The sequence below is a fragment of the Parasteatoda tepidariorum genome, chromosome 9 (assembly GCF_982258835.1).
Source record: "Parasteatoda tepidariorum strain Cologne lab strain chromosome 9, Ptep-v5.0, whole genome shotgun sequence".
Lineage (NCBI taxonomy): Eukaryota > Metazoa > Arthropoda > Arachnida > Araneae > Theridiidae > Parasteatoda > Parasteatoda tepidariorum.
The window spans coordinates 24,903,385-24,922,313 of NC_141763.1; the positions used below are offsets into that span (position 1 = coordinate 24,903,385).

At 33.6% G+C, this 18,929-nt stretch overlaps 1 protein-coding gene across 1 annotated transcript in view; it reads left to right on the forward strand.

The window, feature by feature from the left end:
• Nucleotides 1-4,063: 4,063 nt before the first annotated feature.
• The window catches only part of LOC107442793 (uncharacterized), a 32,331-nt gene continuing 17,465 nt past the window's right edge, over nt 4,064-18,929 (forward strand). Inside the window, exons 1-6 of the mRNA XM_071186647.2 lie at nt 4,064-4,168; nt 8,903-9,066; nt 10,394-10,586; nt 13,495-13,688; nt 15,348-15,510; nt 16,520-16,639. Of these exons, the coding sequence (XP_071042748.2) occupies nt 4,114-4,168; nt 8,903-9,066; nt 10,394-10,586; nt 13,495-13,688; nt 15,348-15,510; nt 16,520-16,639 (889 nt within the window). The 5' untranslated portion in view covers nt 4,064-4,113. The remainder of the gene's footprint in view (nt 4,169-8,902; nt 9,067-10,393; nt 10,587-13,494; nt 13,689-15,347; nt 15,511-16,519; nt 16,640-18,929) is intronic.

An 18,929-nucleotide genomic window follows, 5' to 3' on the forward strand; every position in this document is an offset into this window, starting at 1 on the left:
TTGCTATTGATTTTATACTCATTGTCTCTTAATATTTTAATAAATAGGAATAAAACAATCAGATGTTGAAACATCATTTTATTCTATAACCAGCGTTGAACAACAGAGTCAATTTTCGATTTTACAACAGCAGAGTTAAAATCCAAAGAGCCTTATAATTTTAAACTCAAACCAGAATATAAAGCAACTCCTGGACTAAGAATTGAGGCAGGATAACATTCGCGGAGAACTTTTTTGAATTACATGTAGAAGAAAACAACAGAAACCTCCCAGAGTTAGGAGTTTTCAGGAATTAAAAAAAAAAATTTAAACGTGAACTTTTGGCAGAGTTATATGCAAAATAATTCTATCCTTTGGCGTAATATTGCACAGTTAAATAAGTTTCGCTGGAGGAAGAAAAATAATTATTGTCCAGTATCTATTATTTAAAAGAAATGTCAATAAAATTGGCTTATAAAGTTTAGAAATCGTGTCCGGAGACTTTAAAAGTATTCTTGTAATGGCACTGTCGGCCTTAACGCGAAGAGGAAGTAGATTTCTGTCTTTACTTTGCAAGTTTAGAAAGGCTGAAGGCTTAAAATGCAACGTATTATCGAGTTTGCTATTTTTTTTAAAAAATTTTAAAATACACGTAATTCCTTAATGAAAACAGAACATGAAAAATTTAACGAAGTGCTTTAATGACAATAAAACGAAGAACGAACTTGGCACACTGATTAGTACGTGATAGTTCCAGAAATTTTTGTTGTAAGCCTTCTTTTACTTAACCAGTTCATATGTCCATTTTTTCTGTTTATTATAGCTTAAAACATTACCCAACAACATTAGCCCACGCGCCGATTTGACAAAGACATCCATTTATATGTGATCCACATTCAAACTCCACTCAACGGAGGACAAACACAGACAGAGAAAGACATTCATGCCCTGAACGGGATTAGAACCCAAGATCATTGACTTCGTAGTAAAGTCCCAACAGAGAAATAGTCATACTTATTAGAACAGAGAAGTCAACTAAGATATTTTATTTTTTTACTTTCTTTTATAAGAAAAATCAAGATTTCGAGCAGTAAAAGAGTTTTAGAAAAATTTTCAGGGTGATGCTTAAAAATTGTAGTACACTGCAGCTTTTGCTGACCTTGATCTTAAAGACACAATTGTCACATTTTTATCAATCTCTCATCTTCAACACTTTTCAGGAGCTTGATGATGTCTTATCTTCTAACAAATTTATATATCTTTTTCGGAGACTCACGACTTAGTGATGAACTTAATACAGCTCTCCCGGTTTTTAGCAAAAACGGCAACTAGTGGTATTCGTTCATCCAATTCTACCTCTGATAAAATTCTGGTGGGAAAAGATAATGGCATGACTACGCCACAATCTTTATCATTTTAATATATTAATCAAAAATTGTATATATATATAACAACTCGTTCTAGTCTTAAGTTACCTTAAAGTAGATGATGATTGACATTAACGGTAATTCTCTTTTCCTACATTAGATTAAATTTATTAAAAAAACAGTTCGAATTTGTACTGCAGATTACTCCGAGTAACATTTTTTTTTTGTTTTCCATTGCATACATAAATACTATACAGGTTTCTATAGTTACCACAGGCTTATGGTGCTCTGGCATGTAAATACCGTGCACATTTCTAAGTTTACCATAAGCTTTTAGTATCTTGCATCTTGCCAGATAAATGTCATACAAATTTTTATGTTACCAAAGTTCTATGGTGTTCTACCTTACAAATTTCTATGGTCACCATAGCCTTACGGTATCTATGCCATATAAATGCAAACAAATTTCTATGGTTGCCATAGGGCTATGGCGTCCTGTCGTACAATATTCTATGGGTGTAATAGATTACCATAGTCTTATAGTTTAAAGGTTTAAATATTAAAATGTGCAAGTTAGGAATTAAGAACAAATAATATTGTTAAGATTAAAAAGTAATAGGTAAACATAAACGATTTATAAAATTAATGATTAATACTCAAAACTGGCAAGACAATTGAATTTTTACACACATAAAATCTAAAAAAAAATATAGACAAGTTGTGTATGTGGCAAGGCAAACCCCACAAGAATGCATGAGAAATTAAAACAAATTAATAATTAGGTGAATATGGCAAGGTTATAAATTATTTCTTAAATTGCGTTTAAATAGGCCGAATAGTGGTGGTCCAGCATTGTTGAACACCGAATAACCCAATAGGTCCATTGGGTCATAAATTTAGAAATAAGGGAATAAAACAAAAAAACTAATACAAGTGATAAGGAAAAATGCCTATAAACATTTTAAAGTACCACATTCATGTGTGTTTGATTATTATCTGAGCTAACTATTTAAAAAAATGACTACTCACCCAACACGGCGATGAGACAGCGATGCTGTATTGTGGTAAAAAAAAACGCAGAACACTGATCACTTATAAATATCTGTTTAATTGTTGTTGAATCGTTTTTACACATCGATATTGCTCCATAAAATAGCTTTCACATTTTATCATTTCATCAAGCACAAGAAAAAAACAATATTTTCCTCAAAGTATTTCGAACATTCACATCACCAAATCAAAAATCTTGTCATAAAAAAATTGAATTCGTCATTCTCATGACGACTTAAGAGAGTGTATCGCTTTTTTCGTCATGCATCACCTTAAGAAAACTAGGGGTCCCTCGTGAAGAGCCAATGAGGGGAAAATTGGAAAAAAAGGGTACTAGGAAGGGCAATGAAAAAAAAAGTGGGCTGTTCAACCCCTGAAGAAACCATTGGTCGATAGAAGAATCAGTATAGGACAGTAAGACCAACACGTGGTTTCACAGTGAGAAAGGTCAAAGGGCTAAAAAATTTTTTTAAAAAAACAGATATCCGTCCAGTACGCAATTAAAAGTTCACCCACTGTGAGAGGAAAAGAAAATGTCACAAGGTTAAGATCATAAAATTATATTTTAAAGTAAAGAGCCAAGGGGCAGAAAAGATGACCGTTTTCCTCCCACGCTAAAAACTGCCAGCTGTGGAAAAAGACAGGACCAAGAGGATGGGGTGCAGAGAATAATATCAGGTTACCGCATGTGAAAAAATTTCCGCATGGTTGCCATAAGCCTATGGCGTCCTGTCGTACAATATTCTATGGGTGTCATAGATTACCATAGGTTTGTCTACGGCAAATTTTCCTATGAATTGTTCGATACGTAAAGGTCATATTTCTTTGTCTTTAGCGTAATTTTCAAAATAGCAGATAAATACATAGGTATTTATATAAACTTAATACACTCTTTAAAAACTTGTACGCTAAAACAATAAAAATTCTAAATTAAAAATATCATTTGAAAAATATCTGCAGCTTTATGAACAAAACTAACTTCAGTTTTAAAATCGCACACCCTAATTAGGTCAAATGAAGTACTTGTATAAAGAAAGCTAAAAAAAAAAAAGTTTTTTTAAGTAAATATATTAATTGATATATCAATGAATATATTCACACTTATGAAAAAATTATTATAATCGTAGGAAATACTTACTGGGAAAAATACCAAGAACTAAAATCAGTTTTTGTGTTAAGTATGTCAACTGACTCATTAGTTCATTGACTAGTTTTTTTTTAATATATCTGTTTATTAATGGATGTAATTTTTTTGTCTAGGATAAAGTGACAGTTTACCGATTGAAATGAGACACAACATCCTGCAGTGATAAATATGTTGATTAAAACCGCGTGAAATGTATGACATAATAATTCTGAAGCAACAATAACATTCATTTTGATAAGCGCGTATAGAAACAGGGAAGTAGCTTTGATCAATCTACTTGGTCACTTAAAATCATCTGTAAATCACATCTTTTAAATCATATTTAAATAATGCACATTTAAGAAGGATGAATTCCCTTGATTTGTCATTGACCACTAGAAAGTTTGACCTTATTATTGCTCACTACAATAAATTGACAGAATTTATGTGTTTTTGTTTGGAGAAAACACATATATACAATTAACAGTTGATGACCTCTTTGCAATCTTTTAATGCACATGAAAATTTTTTGAATGTATATAAAAGGGCTAGTTTTTCACTCAATTTTTCATAAGAATCCAGTCAGTAAAAATGGCTAGTTTTAATTATTTTTTCTGTATTCTAGGAATACTTTTTTGTCAAGTTTGTAAGTAATGAATATTCTCAATCATATTTTTATCTCTTTCTCTAAGTTATATCACACTCGTGTTTACTCATTATTTTATATAACAATTTTTCCGAAACACGTTTAGGTAAAGGATTTAAACCTATTACCTGCTACTGTTAATTTATTTATAGCAATGTAAAAAAAGAAAACAGTAGCGCGGAATTAGCACTTAAGTTTAGCTTATCAGCTTCCAAAAGTTTAGCTTGTCAGCGTAAAAAAATCAGCAGCGAAATTTCTAAAATAATATTCTAAAACTCACCTTTCCAATTATTTAAAAAAATATTTTAGAGAATCTCTAATAATGTAATTTATTTGTTTAATTGTTTTACAATAATCGTTTGGTCTAAATTGTTAAGATAAATTTAATTTGTTTGAATTTAACCTATCCTAATATTTTTAAAAAGTTGTATTAGTGTTTTTTAAGTTTCTTTCACTTTAATCCTACATCCTGAAAGAAATAGGTTTCTTCCGGACAATTATTACCTCAAAGTTATTTGTTTAACAATATAATTTATTTTTTTAATTATTTAACAATTAAAATGTTTTGTAAAAATGTTAAGCTACATGTAATTTGTTTAAATTTAAGCTATTCTTCAAATACTTCAAGTCAATTTATTGGTCTTTTTTAGTTTCCTAGATTTCTTCCACTTTAAGCAGTTTGAATACAGCATTCTGAAACAAATAGTTTTCTTCTGGATAATCATGCTCTGAAAGAAACTGAAATTTATTTGTTTAACAATATAACTTATTTGTTTAACCATTTAACAAAATAATTTATTTGTTTAACAATTAAACAATTGTTTTGTCAAAATGTTAAGCTAAACTTAATTGTTTTAAGTTAAAGCTATGCCGGGTAGCGGCTCTGAACCTTAAAAAAAAAACATTGATTTAGGGTACACCGGGCAGTGTCATTTAACTAGACCTCGTATATATTTCGGTTTTTTACCAAATCGGCTATTCACCGGTCGGTTCGGTTTTTTTACCAAATCGGTCAACATTCACCGGTGGAATTTAACAACCACCAATTTCGGTCATTCACAGTAACATATATATGAGAACACTTACATGAAAAAATGAATATTTTTTTTCTATCTCCTTAGCTTAACAAAACGCTTATTCACAGTAACATGTATGATATATATACACCGAAGAGCCATTACATTATGACCATCCTCCATCTATAACAACGGGCTCGCCCAGCTTTTCATGGTTTCTAGCCCAGGAGCAATGTTTTCATGGGGCACATTAGGACCCATAATCCTCATAGCACAATCCCTGACGTCTGAAGCTACTTGAACATAGTTGCAGACCAGGTTCACCCATTCATGACAACAGTTTTTTCTGCGGGGGATGGTGGTTACCAACAGGATAATGCACCATGTCATAAGGGTCGAGTCGTCATGGATTGGTTCAAGGAACATTCCAGTGATTTTCAAGTCATGTCTTGGCCCCCAATTCACCTGACCTTAATCCAATAGAGCATTTGTGATCCTACTTGGAAAACCAAATTCGTGCTGCCACGCTACCCGCTCGCAATGTGAGGGAATTGCAGGACCAGTTGGTGAGCGCTTGGTACCAGATACCTCAGACTACCTATCAGCACCTTATGGTATCAATGCCACGGCGGATGCTAGCAGTTTTGAGGGCTAAAGGTGGTCCTACATGTTATTAGTAATGTAATGTAATGACTCTTCAATGGTCATAATGTAATGGCTCTTCGGTGTATACCTCTATTAATCCCATGCGTTATTTAATTCTCTGTGTGTTGTTATGATTGCGCTGTCCTTTCTTTTTTCTTTTTTAACTTTTCTCAATTTCATTAATAACTAATTACTAGTTTAATCCTACTTAATTTTAATTTCACCCAATGTGTCCGCAAACATCACACAGGTACTGAGGTGCCTTCGTTGGCCGTGTAAATGTTCGTACACATTCTTAGTTTCCTCACGTGCGTCATGATTTTAAAATTCCAGAATTTCGGTGTCATTGATTTTAAATTATTTCTATTAATTACGTATAAAAGATTTAAAGGAATTCCATAGGCTAATATGCTACGTAGTGTTGCTTTCTGGACGAATCTTTTATTTACTCGTTTCAAAATTTATGTTATACTCAATGATTCTTCGTTTAATAATTTTGATTTAAAATAATTCTATCCATTATTAAGGCTAAATATTTAAAACATGGATATAACACGCCATGTTGTTACAAATTTACAGTAGTTCGAACACACCTAGAAAAAATTTAAAACTGGTATCAATTTTGTTGTTAAGAAACTATTTTAATGATAGCTTCTACTAACAAATTAAAATTTCATATCCTTCACCTTCGGATCTAGGTATAATTACTGAAAGAAGAGGATTACTGAAATTGAGGGACCTAGAAGCCAGCAGACTTGTTTATCTCGCTTTGCAAGTGGTCACTTGAGGTGTCTCTCGTATGTTCAGGGGCAAAAGACTTTTGGACTTTGCACTAAATGTAGGACTGCTCAGGCTTCGTCCGAGCATATTCTAAACTGTATCGATTTTAAGATCGACGAGGTTTTTTCAAAACCTTATCTGTTTTTAGACTTCCTGGACATTTTTGGACTTATGGAATTGGTCTAATTAGGATGGACCTCTTGGGGATTCGAAACAACAACAACACTGAAAGAAGATAGAATATTCCGGTATCTGCAAACATAATTATGAAGGCACCAATCATATCATGGGGATGGTTAGTCCATTTTTAGCGGTTAGGGGAGGTAGTATCATTGCAGTATTATTTTATTATGGCCGTTTCAGATACATTTCAATTTAGATATGAAGGAGGGATCCCAGAAAAAGAAATAAAGTCGTTTAGGAAAATTTGATTTATTATGTAAATCTTATTGTATTCAACATGGCCGATTCAAAAATTATAAACTAAAGAAAGTCTTTTAAAGAGATCAAAAGAAACATTCTTGTTATGTTCTCTAGAAAAACGATTAATTAGAGTTGGGGCTTAGAGCCTAAGCTTCCAGTACCTACGCCAAGAATTGAAAATTATAAGTAAGTGAATTGTTCCCAACGGACAATTAGGAGCATGGGAAGAGAACCGTGGATGGCGATTTATAGAAACATAAGATAGCCTAGAACAAAGCCACTCACCTCCCCCCCCCTCCCGCAGTCAATATTAAGTTTGAAAATAATATATCTAATCGCCAAAATACTGAGAATTAACAATGCAACTGGAACATTTTTGTGGTTACAAAAAGAGTTATAAACAGATTTTGTCTTCAATTTAGTTACGGCAGTGAATTAACACGTTCACGCCGGGAAAAGTGAAAATACTGGTACGGGAATAGAAAAAATACTGGTAGAAGAACTATTTTAATAGTTCTTCTACCAGTATTTTCTGTCCTGCACCTGCAGATCCGTCGATGTCTTCGTAATCTATTGTAGTAGAGATCCGTATTCGAGGAACAACCTCTCTCGTCCGTGTCTTGGACGATTCTAATTATGATTGTAGTTAGAAAGACGAAATCTTTCTGTTTATGAAATAATAAGATGTTCTTTTAAGAACTTTCCAGCATGTTTTTCTGTCCGTAAATTTAATTATCAAAGTTCACAGATTGTATTTCAGTCTTTTTCACATCAAAGATTAAACTATCGTTTCTAATCACACAAAAAATATATAAAAATAAAATAAAAATTCCCTTTGCATTTATTCATCTTTGTTTTGACTCTCATGAGAACTGAACCAAACGTAAAACTGTTCTCACCGCCAAGTCAAGAAAAAAATGTAGATATGAGATATATATTTATGAAATATTCTTGTATTTTTTTTTCAATAATCGAACTAAATAACTGAAACCTTCAAAATCTGAAATCAATTGACATTCTGCGTTTGTTCTTTCGATTATTGCTTATCGGCAACAGTTGTTTATCGCTTGTTTCATTTGAGATAACGATATCGGATAACGGATCGAAGTAGAGCCCCTGAATTAGACAGGCCGACCTATCATTTATTGTTGGAGCGAAGAGTTATCATAAGCACAGCGAATAAATATTTTCAAGTGGTAGTTTATTAATTGTAATTCTTGGTTTCATAAGTTCAATTTAGTAGATTTTAATCCACCATTATTTCTAAACAATGCGTAGGCTTATATAATTCACCACTTTATAGTAATTTTTACATGCTTTACATTTTTAAAAGCAAGCAAATATTGTCAACTATTTGCAAAATTTACTTTGTAGTTATTTACCGTTTTTTAAATTATTTTGGCGTGTCCGCAGCAGTTGGCATCTCTGCATAACGAATAGTAAAATAACGTTAACTTGCGAACTTGTTTGCTTCAATATTGCTTGATAGGTCAGCTCTGATAGTATAGGAGCCTTAGATCGAAGTATTGTCGGTACATTCCTATTTATTATTGATGTGATGTTTGCATGTTTACTCAAAATTTTGTCTAAATTACCAGCGCGTCAAATAGACGCATAGAGATAGGTATACCACAAAGAAAATTTCAATATTTCAACGCTTTTGAAGAAAATAGACTTCAATATATAGTTACCTCGATCAATGGATAAAAGTCATTACAAGATATAAAATAAAACTTCTATCTGGTTTTGTAATTTTCGTTACAAAACTCAAAATGACGCGTACCATAAACCTAGTGTTAACCACTCTGCGTGCAAAAGGTTAAAATCTTTCAAAATTTGAGTTTACTAAAATCAAATATTTATGTTCTAGGTTTGATCTATTCATCTTGCGAAAAAATAGAAGACCTAAGTGGCGCTATTTCTCATTCCTACTCCATCTTAGGGGATAGGCTCTATCATAAATGTTGGACTTTGGAAAATCCAGACAAGAATGTGATTTTCATTCAACTCAATAACATTACTTTACATAACGGAGTAAGTATATCTTACATAAATTCCATGTAATTAAACGCATTCCATTCAATTATAACAATAATAATCCACGAAAAAAAAACTTTCAAAAAGTGCGAAATTAAAAATGAAGAGGGAATCTTAATTTGAATTTTAATGTTTTCCTAATTTTTAAAAACTTTAAGAAATTCATTTTCCTTCACCTCATTAGCATGAATCTACGCCCCATCGTAGGCGCCACTGCTTCCTCGGTAGGCTCAGAATTCTAGGGGGAAGTTGAGACTCGTATATAAATAAGAATTGAAGAATAAATATTTAAAAATATTTATTAAATATTGAGTATTATTGTATTTAATTTGTTTGAGTATTTAACTTGTTTCGTATCAAAATTTCATAAAAATATTTCACTACGCGTATATAACATTTTATTAATGCAGCAGTTAATTGAATTGTAGAAGCTTAAATGTGAGACGAGAAAATGGATGTGCCTGTTTGGACAGTAAGCCGGAGTTTGGCGGTAATGGGATATGACAGCAGCGCCTTTACTAACCGCTCAACATAAAGTCCAGCACCTTTCCTGGACTCGTGACTCATATTGGTTGGACCCTGGGTTAGATGAGTTACGATTTAAGATGATAGGAGAGTTCGAGGGTGGCAAAGATCCCACGAAATCATAGACCCGCGTTGTGAGCAATGCCCTGTGTAATCTGGTTGTGGCTCCATAATAGTGTGGACTGCTTTTTCATGGCATGGACTTGGTCCTATGGTCCGATTGCACTGATCATTGTCTGTAAATGGTCGCGTTCACCTACTTACAGTCATTCAAGGACTTCACGCACCCAAACAATGATGGGATTTTTATGCCTGTCAATGCGCCATGCTAACTGGTCTTCATTAATCGCGACTGCTGGTTTGAAGAACATTCTGAATAATTCCAGTGAATGAATTGCTTACCTAAATTGTCAACATGAATCCCATCGAGCATTTATGGGACATAATCGAGAGACCAGTTCGTGCACAAAATCCTGTGCACCCGCAACATTTTCGCAATTATGGGCCATCTATTGAGTATGCATGGATGAATATTCCTGTAAAAGATTTCCTACTGTTTGTTGTGTTCATACCACGTCGAGTTTCTACACTACCTTGAGCTAGAGGAGATCCGACACGATATTTAAAGGTATTCCATGACTTTTGTCATCGCAGTGTATAAAGGGCTTGAACACAGAAGAAAAAAAAAACATCATGCCTTTGATTTGTTAGTATTAATAAATTAATCAGCATTTTGAAATTATAAGGATTCTGTAGCATACATTAAATTATGTCTTTTTTTGCTTTGATTATTATTTAGTGTTTGCAGCCTGCTTCAGGTGGTGTTTTAACAATAAAATTCTTGCCAGAAAACGAAGTTTTTAATTTGTCTTCTCAATCTCAACTACGCAATTTTACAACCACATCTTCTGTTGTTGAAATCCACTTCAAAGTGAATGCAGCTCAGCTTGCCGATGGGATGAAGACAGGTTTCTCATTAAATTTCACTCATAGTAGGTATTATTTTTATATTCATAATTTAGAATAATTTAATTAATAAATTCATTTCTCTCGCAATTTTTTCCTCACCTCTATCATTGTTCTCTAACTCTTTGATACCGGACTTTAAATATTACAATACACATAAAAGACGGATATTTCTTTATGTAAAAGTTTGTTTTCCATAATTTCATCTCGCATGAAGAGCAGCACCATCGACTCAAGACCGTTACTTGAGACTTCAAGGTCAAAACGGATGAGACCGTGACACATTTGACTCGCATCCTGTGTAGTGCATCAAAAATATCCATTTCAGGGATAACAGTCGAACAGAAACTCAATGCAGGTGACATGTAGTTTCTTTCACTATGAAACACAAAAAGAACCTGCCTAGCACGGAGCCGAGAACACCAGTCTTAGACAGAAGATGAGTGTAGGCGGATTTTTTGCTAGTGATGAGTCGCGATTCAGTCTGGACGGTGGCTCAAGACGCATTCTCATCTGGCGAGAACCCAGGAGTCGATATCGACCCTCTAACATTGTCGAAAAGGAACACTGACCTCGAGGTGGTTTGATAGTCTTGGAAGGCACATTTCTTGAAAGAATAGCTGCTTTGCCTTGATGTACTATCCAGTTCTTTCCAGTGATTATAATTTTACATTTGGTTTTGTCCGTAATTTAGGACTTAATAAGATAGTTCTGACTACTCTAATATATAATTAATAATATAAAAGTTAAATAGTCCCGCAACAGCTCATTGTGAGCCAAGGGCTTCAGCATTAAAATGACAATGCTTTTTATTTTATAAAAAAAAAATTTATGTCGTTGAATAGCCAACCTAATTTTATTAGTTTACGACTACTAATGTTCAACGCGTAGCTTTGTGATTTTGAACCAAATCCAGAAGACAGGCGAACTCCTGGATTTAGTATTGGGACAAATTTGCCTTGGAGGATTTTTTGATGGAGCTAACCCGCATTTTCGTTACATGGAGAGGAAGACCACGAGAACCTCTCACGGTCAGTCTGATGGGAAGGAGACTCTAACCCGTGATATGTCTACCACTGAGGATAATTCACATCAGCACTGTGGTCGGTACAAGCCGGATGCGAAATTCGTATCGACTGGGATTCGAACCCAGTTCGCCTTATTGGAAGGCGAACGCTCCTCCCCCTGAACCATCGCTGCTCAAAATAGCAATACTGTCGGCATTGAGCACAGATAGCCTTTACTTTCCAGACAAACTGATACCGACCTGTTTTCAAGCAACCACTGAGAACTGTGTGGTGCGATAACCACTGAGGATTCGCTGATCATTATTTTTAGTGTAAATATTTATATTAGGATCTAATGTCAAAGTACGGTACTTTTTTTCAAAGCTAAGTGGCAACCGAAAGAAATAATCGCTTGATATAAGCAAATTTTTGATACCACTTTTTTTACACAGCTGTTTTGCGTAAAACAGGCACTCTAGGGTTAAAGATAGTTTATTGGTATATTTTTAAGTATCGAATCAATTACTGGCGACGAGTTTATATATTTATTGTTCATATTATAATGAACCGAAGTATGAAACACGTATACCTGCCAACTTTCACTCTTTCTGAGAATGAATTTTACAAGTGGTAGTGAAACAATTACAGAAAAACAACCTTACTCAAAAATATAATATTTTGTATTTTGACTAGGTTAAAATTCGCTATCGTTAAGATTAGTATGCTTTGATATATTTGTTGTAATTATTTAAACGTAGTGGTGGTCAAGCTCATTTAAAATTATTATTATAATTTAAAAATTTTAATGACATGACATGAGTTTCGGTACCACTTTAAATACAAAATTAAAATCTTCCGGAAAAACCGGAAGAGTTGGCAGGTATGAACTATGGTTTGTCTATGTAAAGAACTCTCCTAGGCAATCGTCTGGAATAATGGCGGTGACTATAGTGAAGAGGTTTAACTATTTTTACCCTTTGGCATATCATTAAACAAAATCTAAACTGTGGGGAAATAATTATTTCTTGATATAGAAATGATCTTTGACTGCGCTGAAAACAGCAACTCGCAACGAAATGTTGACAGAGAAGCCAACTGCTCCGGACATCCCAAAATAGTTTTTAAAAAAAACAGCAAGTTGGCATCTCTGTGCTGACGACGTCTGAGACACGTCAATTATTGTTTTGACATAAGAAACAAATGACGTCTCCCAGACGTCTCGTATGTCAAGGGGTTATGCAGCGGTATTATATCATTAACCGGTTAACGCCCAGCGTCATATATTTAGGACAGTTCCTTTTTTCAAAGACATTCATTGTGGTGGGAAACATTTTTCAGATTTTTCATTTATCTGGGTGAATTAACCCTTTTGAAGGCCGTGGTAAGTATACTTACCACCACATTTTACCACTTTTAATTTAGGTTTCCATTTTTCAATAACTTCAGCTTTCTTGAATTGAGTTGGAATAAAATTGGTAACCATTTGGAGCAAGTACTTTTTGATCTATCAAAGACTTTTTGAATGCCCTAGCAGTAGAAAAACCAATTAATTTCGATAATATATTATACCACCTTTTTCATAAAACCACTTCTTGTATCATTTCAATATATAAAGTCGGGACAAAACGGATTAAGACAGGTTTTGGTTCGTGTCGGCGAGAGAAAAAAAAATCAGGGCAAGAAGCTCCCCTCTGTGAAATGCGCTATTTCTTGTTTCCATAACAACAGACGGCCTTAGATTTCTTGGCGAGTGGAGTTCTTTCTATAGAAAAACTATACGGAGTTCTTATTGTTTATCTTTCTTTGTTTATTTCAGTCCAGATTTTGTTGTTAAAAAGGTAAAGGCCTCATAATGGCCCAGATTCTATGTAACATAGTCAATTTTATAATTTCTTTTCGTTTCACTTAAAATTATTATAATTTTCAGACTGTAACAGGGTGCTGACTGAGTTTAATGGCAGTATATACAGTCCATATTATCAACAAAACAGACGTATATTGGGAGCAGAATGCATTTATATAATAAGATTGAGACCAGGATATCTGGTTAATATTACTTATCACGATGTAAAAATAGGCTCTCATTTTTATCGTGATGGTTGTAGTGAAGATTATCTAGAGGTAAGATTCTTTTTTTTCTAATCACTAAAGAACCGGTACCCTTTTAAGTAATGATTCACTAAAGAACCGATAATGATTAAAAATAACGTTTAATTTTTAACTTAACTAGGGAAAATGGGGATTTTGTGTAATCTATGCTTAATTTGACATCTCTCAGATTTACGCATCATCACGTAAGCTCTATAACGCAACTTTTGAAGTAACTCGCATATTTTCCTGATACTTATCTTTACGTTGTTTGGAAGCGATAAGAATCATGCAGCTCTTTCATGTATCTGGCATGTTAATCCCCATAATGTGCGCATATGGGATCTGAAAACCCCCATGAATACCTTGAGATACAAAGGGATCCCCCAAGGTTAATGTGTGGTGTGGACTAATGTACGACCGAGTCATTGGGCCTTTCTTTTTTACAGAAAAGACGGTCTCATCAGTCGTATTCTTAGACATGTTGGAAAACTTCGTACTTCCACAACTACTAGAGCTTCAGCCACATGTCTTTTTGCAACAACATGGTGCACCACCTCATTGGGGAATCATCGTTCGTAGTTCTTTGAATGACCATTTTCCAGGAAGATGGATTGGGCGAGGAGGTCCAATTCCTTGGCCAACCAGATAACCTGATATAACGCCGCTGGACTTTTTTTCCTTGGGGATTTATAAAGGACAATGTTTGCAGGAGGATTGTGTCAAACATTGATGACCTAAAAGCCAGAATTACAACCGCAATAGCCTCTGTGGATGCCGACATGCTTGCCGCTACCTGGCGTGAAATTGACTATCGACTTGCGACGAAGGTAGCACACGTGGAAGTTCATTGGAAAGGATCATGAAACTTTTTGAATCTATCTAACCATTTACGTTATTAATTTGAATCTATCTTTATTATTTTATAAGTTATTAAACATCAAAATGGGTCCGGGACTTTATGAACACCCTGTATTTAATTTCAAAATTTTGATTGAATAAGATGTGTGTAATCCATTACTTTTTTATGTAAATGTAAAAATTATAAATACAGTAGTTATTGCACTTAAAATTTTATTTTTGTAATTAAAAACCATTTTCTAACTTTTATAATAATATATAGAAAAAAAAAATAAACAGTCAAAAAATTTTCCATTCTTGGCCCATTTTTCTGAAATATACGTCACTGGTAAGGGCTCTATAAAAATTATACTGCCCTCACCAGTTAAAAATTATAGGGCGGGAGTATTATTGGGGGTATGCCTGGGGTCGCTTACTTTATAATTCAGACCTGCATAACCGATCTGCATAATTGATCACTGATTCAGTTTAACATCTTAGTTCATTTCATTTTATATATTGCATACCTGCCAACTCTTCCGGATTTACCCGAAGATTTTATTTTCATATTTAAAGTGGTAGTAAATATATACTATTATTTCTTTTATAAACTTAATTTTTAAATGATTTTGATCACCACTATTCTTACAAAAATGAAGCACATATATTAATATGCGTTACTATCATGGTTGTCAACTTGAGATTTTTCAAATGCAACGTATTTGTTTGCTTAAAATTGAAGTTTTAATTCCATTTTAATACCACTGGGAGAAATGATAATGGAAGGGATTAAAAGTTGGCAGGTATGATATTGCGATCAACAGCAATGGTATAGTATTTATCCTATTCTAGATTAATGATGGAAACACTGAAAAAAGTCGTCCAATTCGCTTGATTTGCGGAAGTTCGGAGTCGTTTTCTGTTCAGTCAACAAGCAATCACCTATGGATGAAACTCAAAGCTAGCCATTTTCTAAATAAAGGATTTTATGCTAGTTACAACGCAGTAGAGATTGGTAAGATAAATAGTTTTAGGTTTTCTTTTAAAGCGTAATATTTTAAGATATATTTAACATTTTTATTATTATTGATCTTAACTTTGAAGCTTACCTCTTTATTTTCTCTCTTAATCAAACGTTAGTACTGCTTTGAAATTATGATTAATTTTTCTTTTCATTTTTTGAAGTATATCATTTCAATTTCACTCCTAAGTTCGGGTAGGGATAAAAACAAAATAAATATCTCCATACAACTCTCATGGTTTTCTACTTTCAATAGAAACCCAAAGTTTAATTAACATACATAATTTTAAAAAAGCCGAAAAGTGTCCAGTACCACAGATTATAAAAAAGAACTGCTATTATGTGCTAGTGTTCGTAGGATGTTATTGTTGTTTTTTTATTTTTTATTTATTAATTTAAAACGATGTTTTAACTTAAATTTAAATACTGATTCTTTTCCTATTCAAAAATATCCTTATTATTTTACAATTTTTAAAATTATTGCACCAGTAAATACGTTGCTGCCAATACCAGCAAGCCTTGCTTCGGTAGATTAAAGAGAATATAAGGCAGAGGAATGTGCTCCTTGTTTTTAGCGTGACAGAAGGTCAAATATACGACTTTGTCACGCACATACGTTACAAGGGAGATCTCATTCCTACATCTCTCATCCATTTGCAGATCGTAATTTTGACCTGAACTAGAGAAAGATCATTCTCCGATCCAGTAGTAGCCCCCAGAGGCATTTATTTGTTACGGGAAATTAAAAGGACTTTGTGACCCCGACAAATTTAGCATGCAACAGTCACAATTTTTTACATGGTAAGTCTTCGATCGGCGGAATTCAAACTCAGTGCGTTTTGAAAATTGGATAACGTCCTACTATCCAGGCCATCCCGACCTACCAATGAATATTGATCTGAATGGCCAATGAATAAGTGTGCTTAACAAAACTGTTTTAAATTCATCTTCTCCATCTTATTCATATCATCCTTATCACTTTCATTATTTTTTTTTCCTTCAGAATATGAGGGTTGTTATCCTAGAGACAGCTTCGGTTGTGACCGTATCACTTGTATTCCACGGAGTGAAGTCTGCGATGGAATAAAAAACTGCGAAGATGGCGAAGACGAGTTTGGTTGTGGTAAGAGAATCGCATTTAAAATCATTATCACAGTAAAATAAAAAGGCAGTGGTTCGCAATGTATGTATATATATATCTGTTACTCTTTGAAACAATTAACCTAGTAAATGGGTAGTGTGGCCGGTGATTATTGAAAATAAATTCAGAAACATGGAGAAATAATAGAATTTTATTAAAATGAGGGTTCAGAGCCCCATGTTGAGAATATTACATGCTGGTGGATTGATAGAAAAGAGAGAGATTGACCTTGGAAAGAGGGTTTTTATATCTTTTTAACCAATATATTTAAGTATTAATAGATCTTAGTAACGTGACACTGATCAATTTCCGAAGCTATTAAAAACACATCCAGAGATGCCAACTTGCTCCGGGCAGCAAATATTTTCGAGTGGTAGTTTAATAATGAGTGTTTTTTGGTTTACAAAATTCAATTTATGTGGTTTTTATCCCCCACTATTTCTAAATAATTCGAAAGCTTATATTATTCGCCACTTTGTTTTAATTAAGTAGAGGCTTCCCTGGCAAAGCGGTATCGCACACCTGCCAACTCTTCCGGATTTTCCGAAAGATTTCATTTTCATATTTAAAGTGGTAGTAAATATATACTTTTTTTTCTTTTGTAAACTTAATTTTTAAATGATTTTGATCACCACTATTCTTACAAAAATTAAGCACATATACTAATATGCGTTACTATCATGGTCGTCAACCAATGTTTTCTCAAATACAACGTGTTTGTTTGCTTAAAATTGAAGTTTTAATTCCATTTTAATACCACTGGGAAAAATGATAAAGGAAGGGATTAAAAGTTGGCAGGTATGCAGAGATGCCAACTTGCTCCGGACAGCAAATATATATTTTAAAGTGGTAGTTTATGAATTGTGATTCTTGGTTTAATAAATTCAATTTAATAGATTTATAATCACCACTATTTTTAAATAATTCGTTGGCTTATATAATTCACCACTTTATAGTATTTATGTCACCGACAACTCTATATGGAAAATGGCCAAGAAACTGAAAACAACTCCTCAAATAGACAGACCAATAAATGGACCATCAGACACAGCTTACTCAATATCAGAAAAAATCGAAATATTCGCAGATTCACTTCAAAATCAATTTTCACCAAACATCAACTCTGACCAAAATCATCACAATATCATCACAGAAGAAGTTAATAATTTTCAAACTGAACACCTCATCCCAGAATCAAGAAGTTAGCTGCATTATACAAAAACTGAAAAACAATAAAGCTCCAGGTGAGGACGGGATAAAGAATAAGATGATAAAACTATTACCAAACAACTACATCTGCAAAATCACGCATATTTTTAATGTCTGCCTTGTTCATAATTACTACCCACAAATCTGGAAAAACGCATCAGTCATTCTATTTCTCAAGAAAAATAAGAACCCAAGCTGCCCTGAGAGTTATCGCCCAATCAGTCTACTTAACATACTTGGAAAAATATACGAAAAAATCATCTACAATAGAATAAAACCACTTCTTACAGCCCTCCCCGACGAACAGTATGGATTCCGACAAAAACTAGATACCACCAAACAGTTACTCCGAATAATAGACTATACTGGCAGAGCAATCACAACTAAAGAAACAATAGCCTTCCTGATGATCGACATATCCAAAGCATTTGATAAAGTATGGCACACTGGTACAATATATAAACTCATGCAGCTGAATTTTCCACCCGGCATAATCAAACTTCTATCCTGCTATCTTTCTAATAGAACATTTCAAATCACCATCAAAAACAAAAAATCCACAAAGAGAAACATCACAGCCGGAGTACCACAGGGCAGCATTCTGGGACCGATATTATACATATTATACACTTATGATTTTCCTATAAACAAAGCCGATTATAACAGCATAACAGCCTATTACGCAGACGATACCGATATTATTATTAAATCCAGAAACCCAAATCATGCTCTTCAAAAACTGCAAGACCATATAGACGAAATAGAAGACTGGTGCTTAAAATGGAAAACTGCAGTAAATGCTGGAAAATCACAAATATTAATTATACAAAAAAGAAGAATTGAAATACTTCCACAACTTCAACCAAAAATGTTCAACATACCAATACCAATAGTTAAAAAAGCAAATTATCTTGGCCTTATAATCAATAGCAAACTCACCTGGAATGATCACATCAAAAGCACAATAGATAAAGCAAATGCAGCAATAATAGCCATACAACCATTAATATATAATCAGAATATGTCACTTAAACTAAAGAAGTTACTATATACAGCAATGATC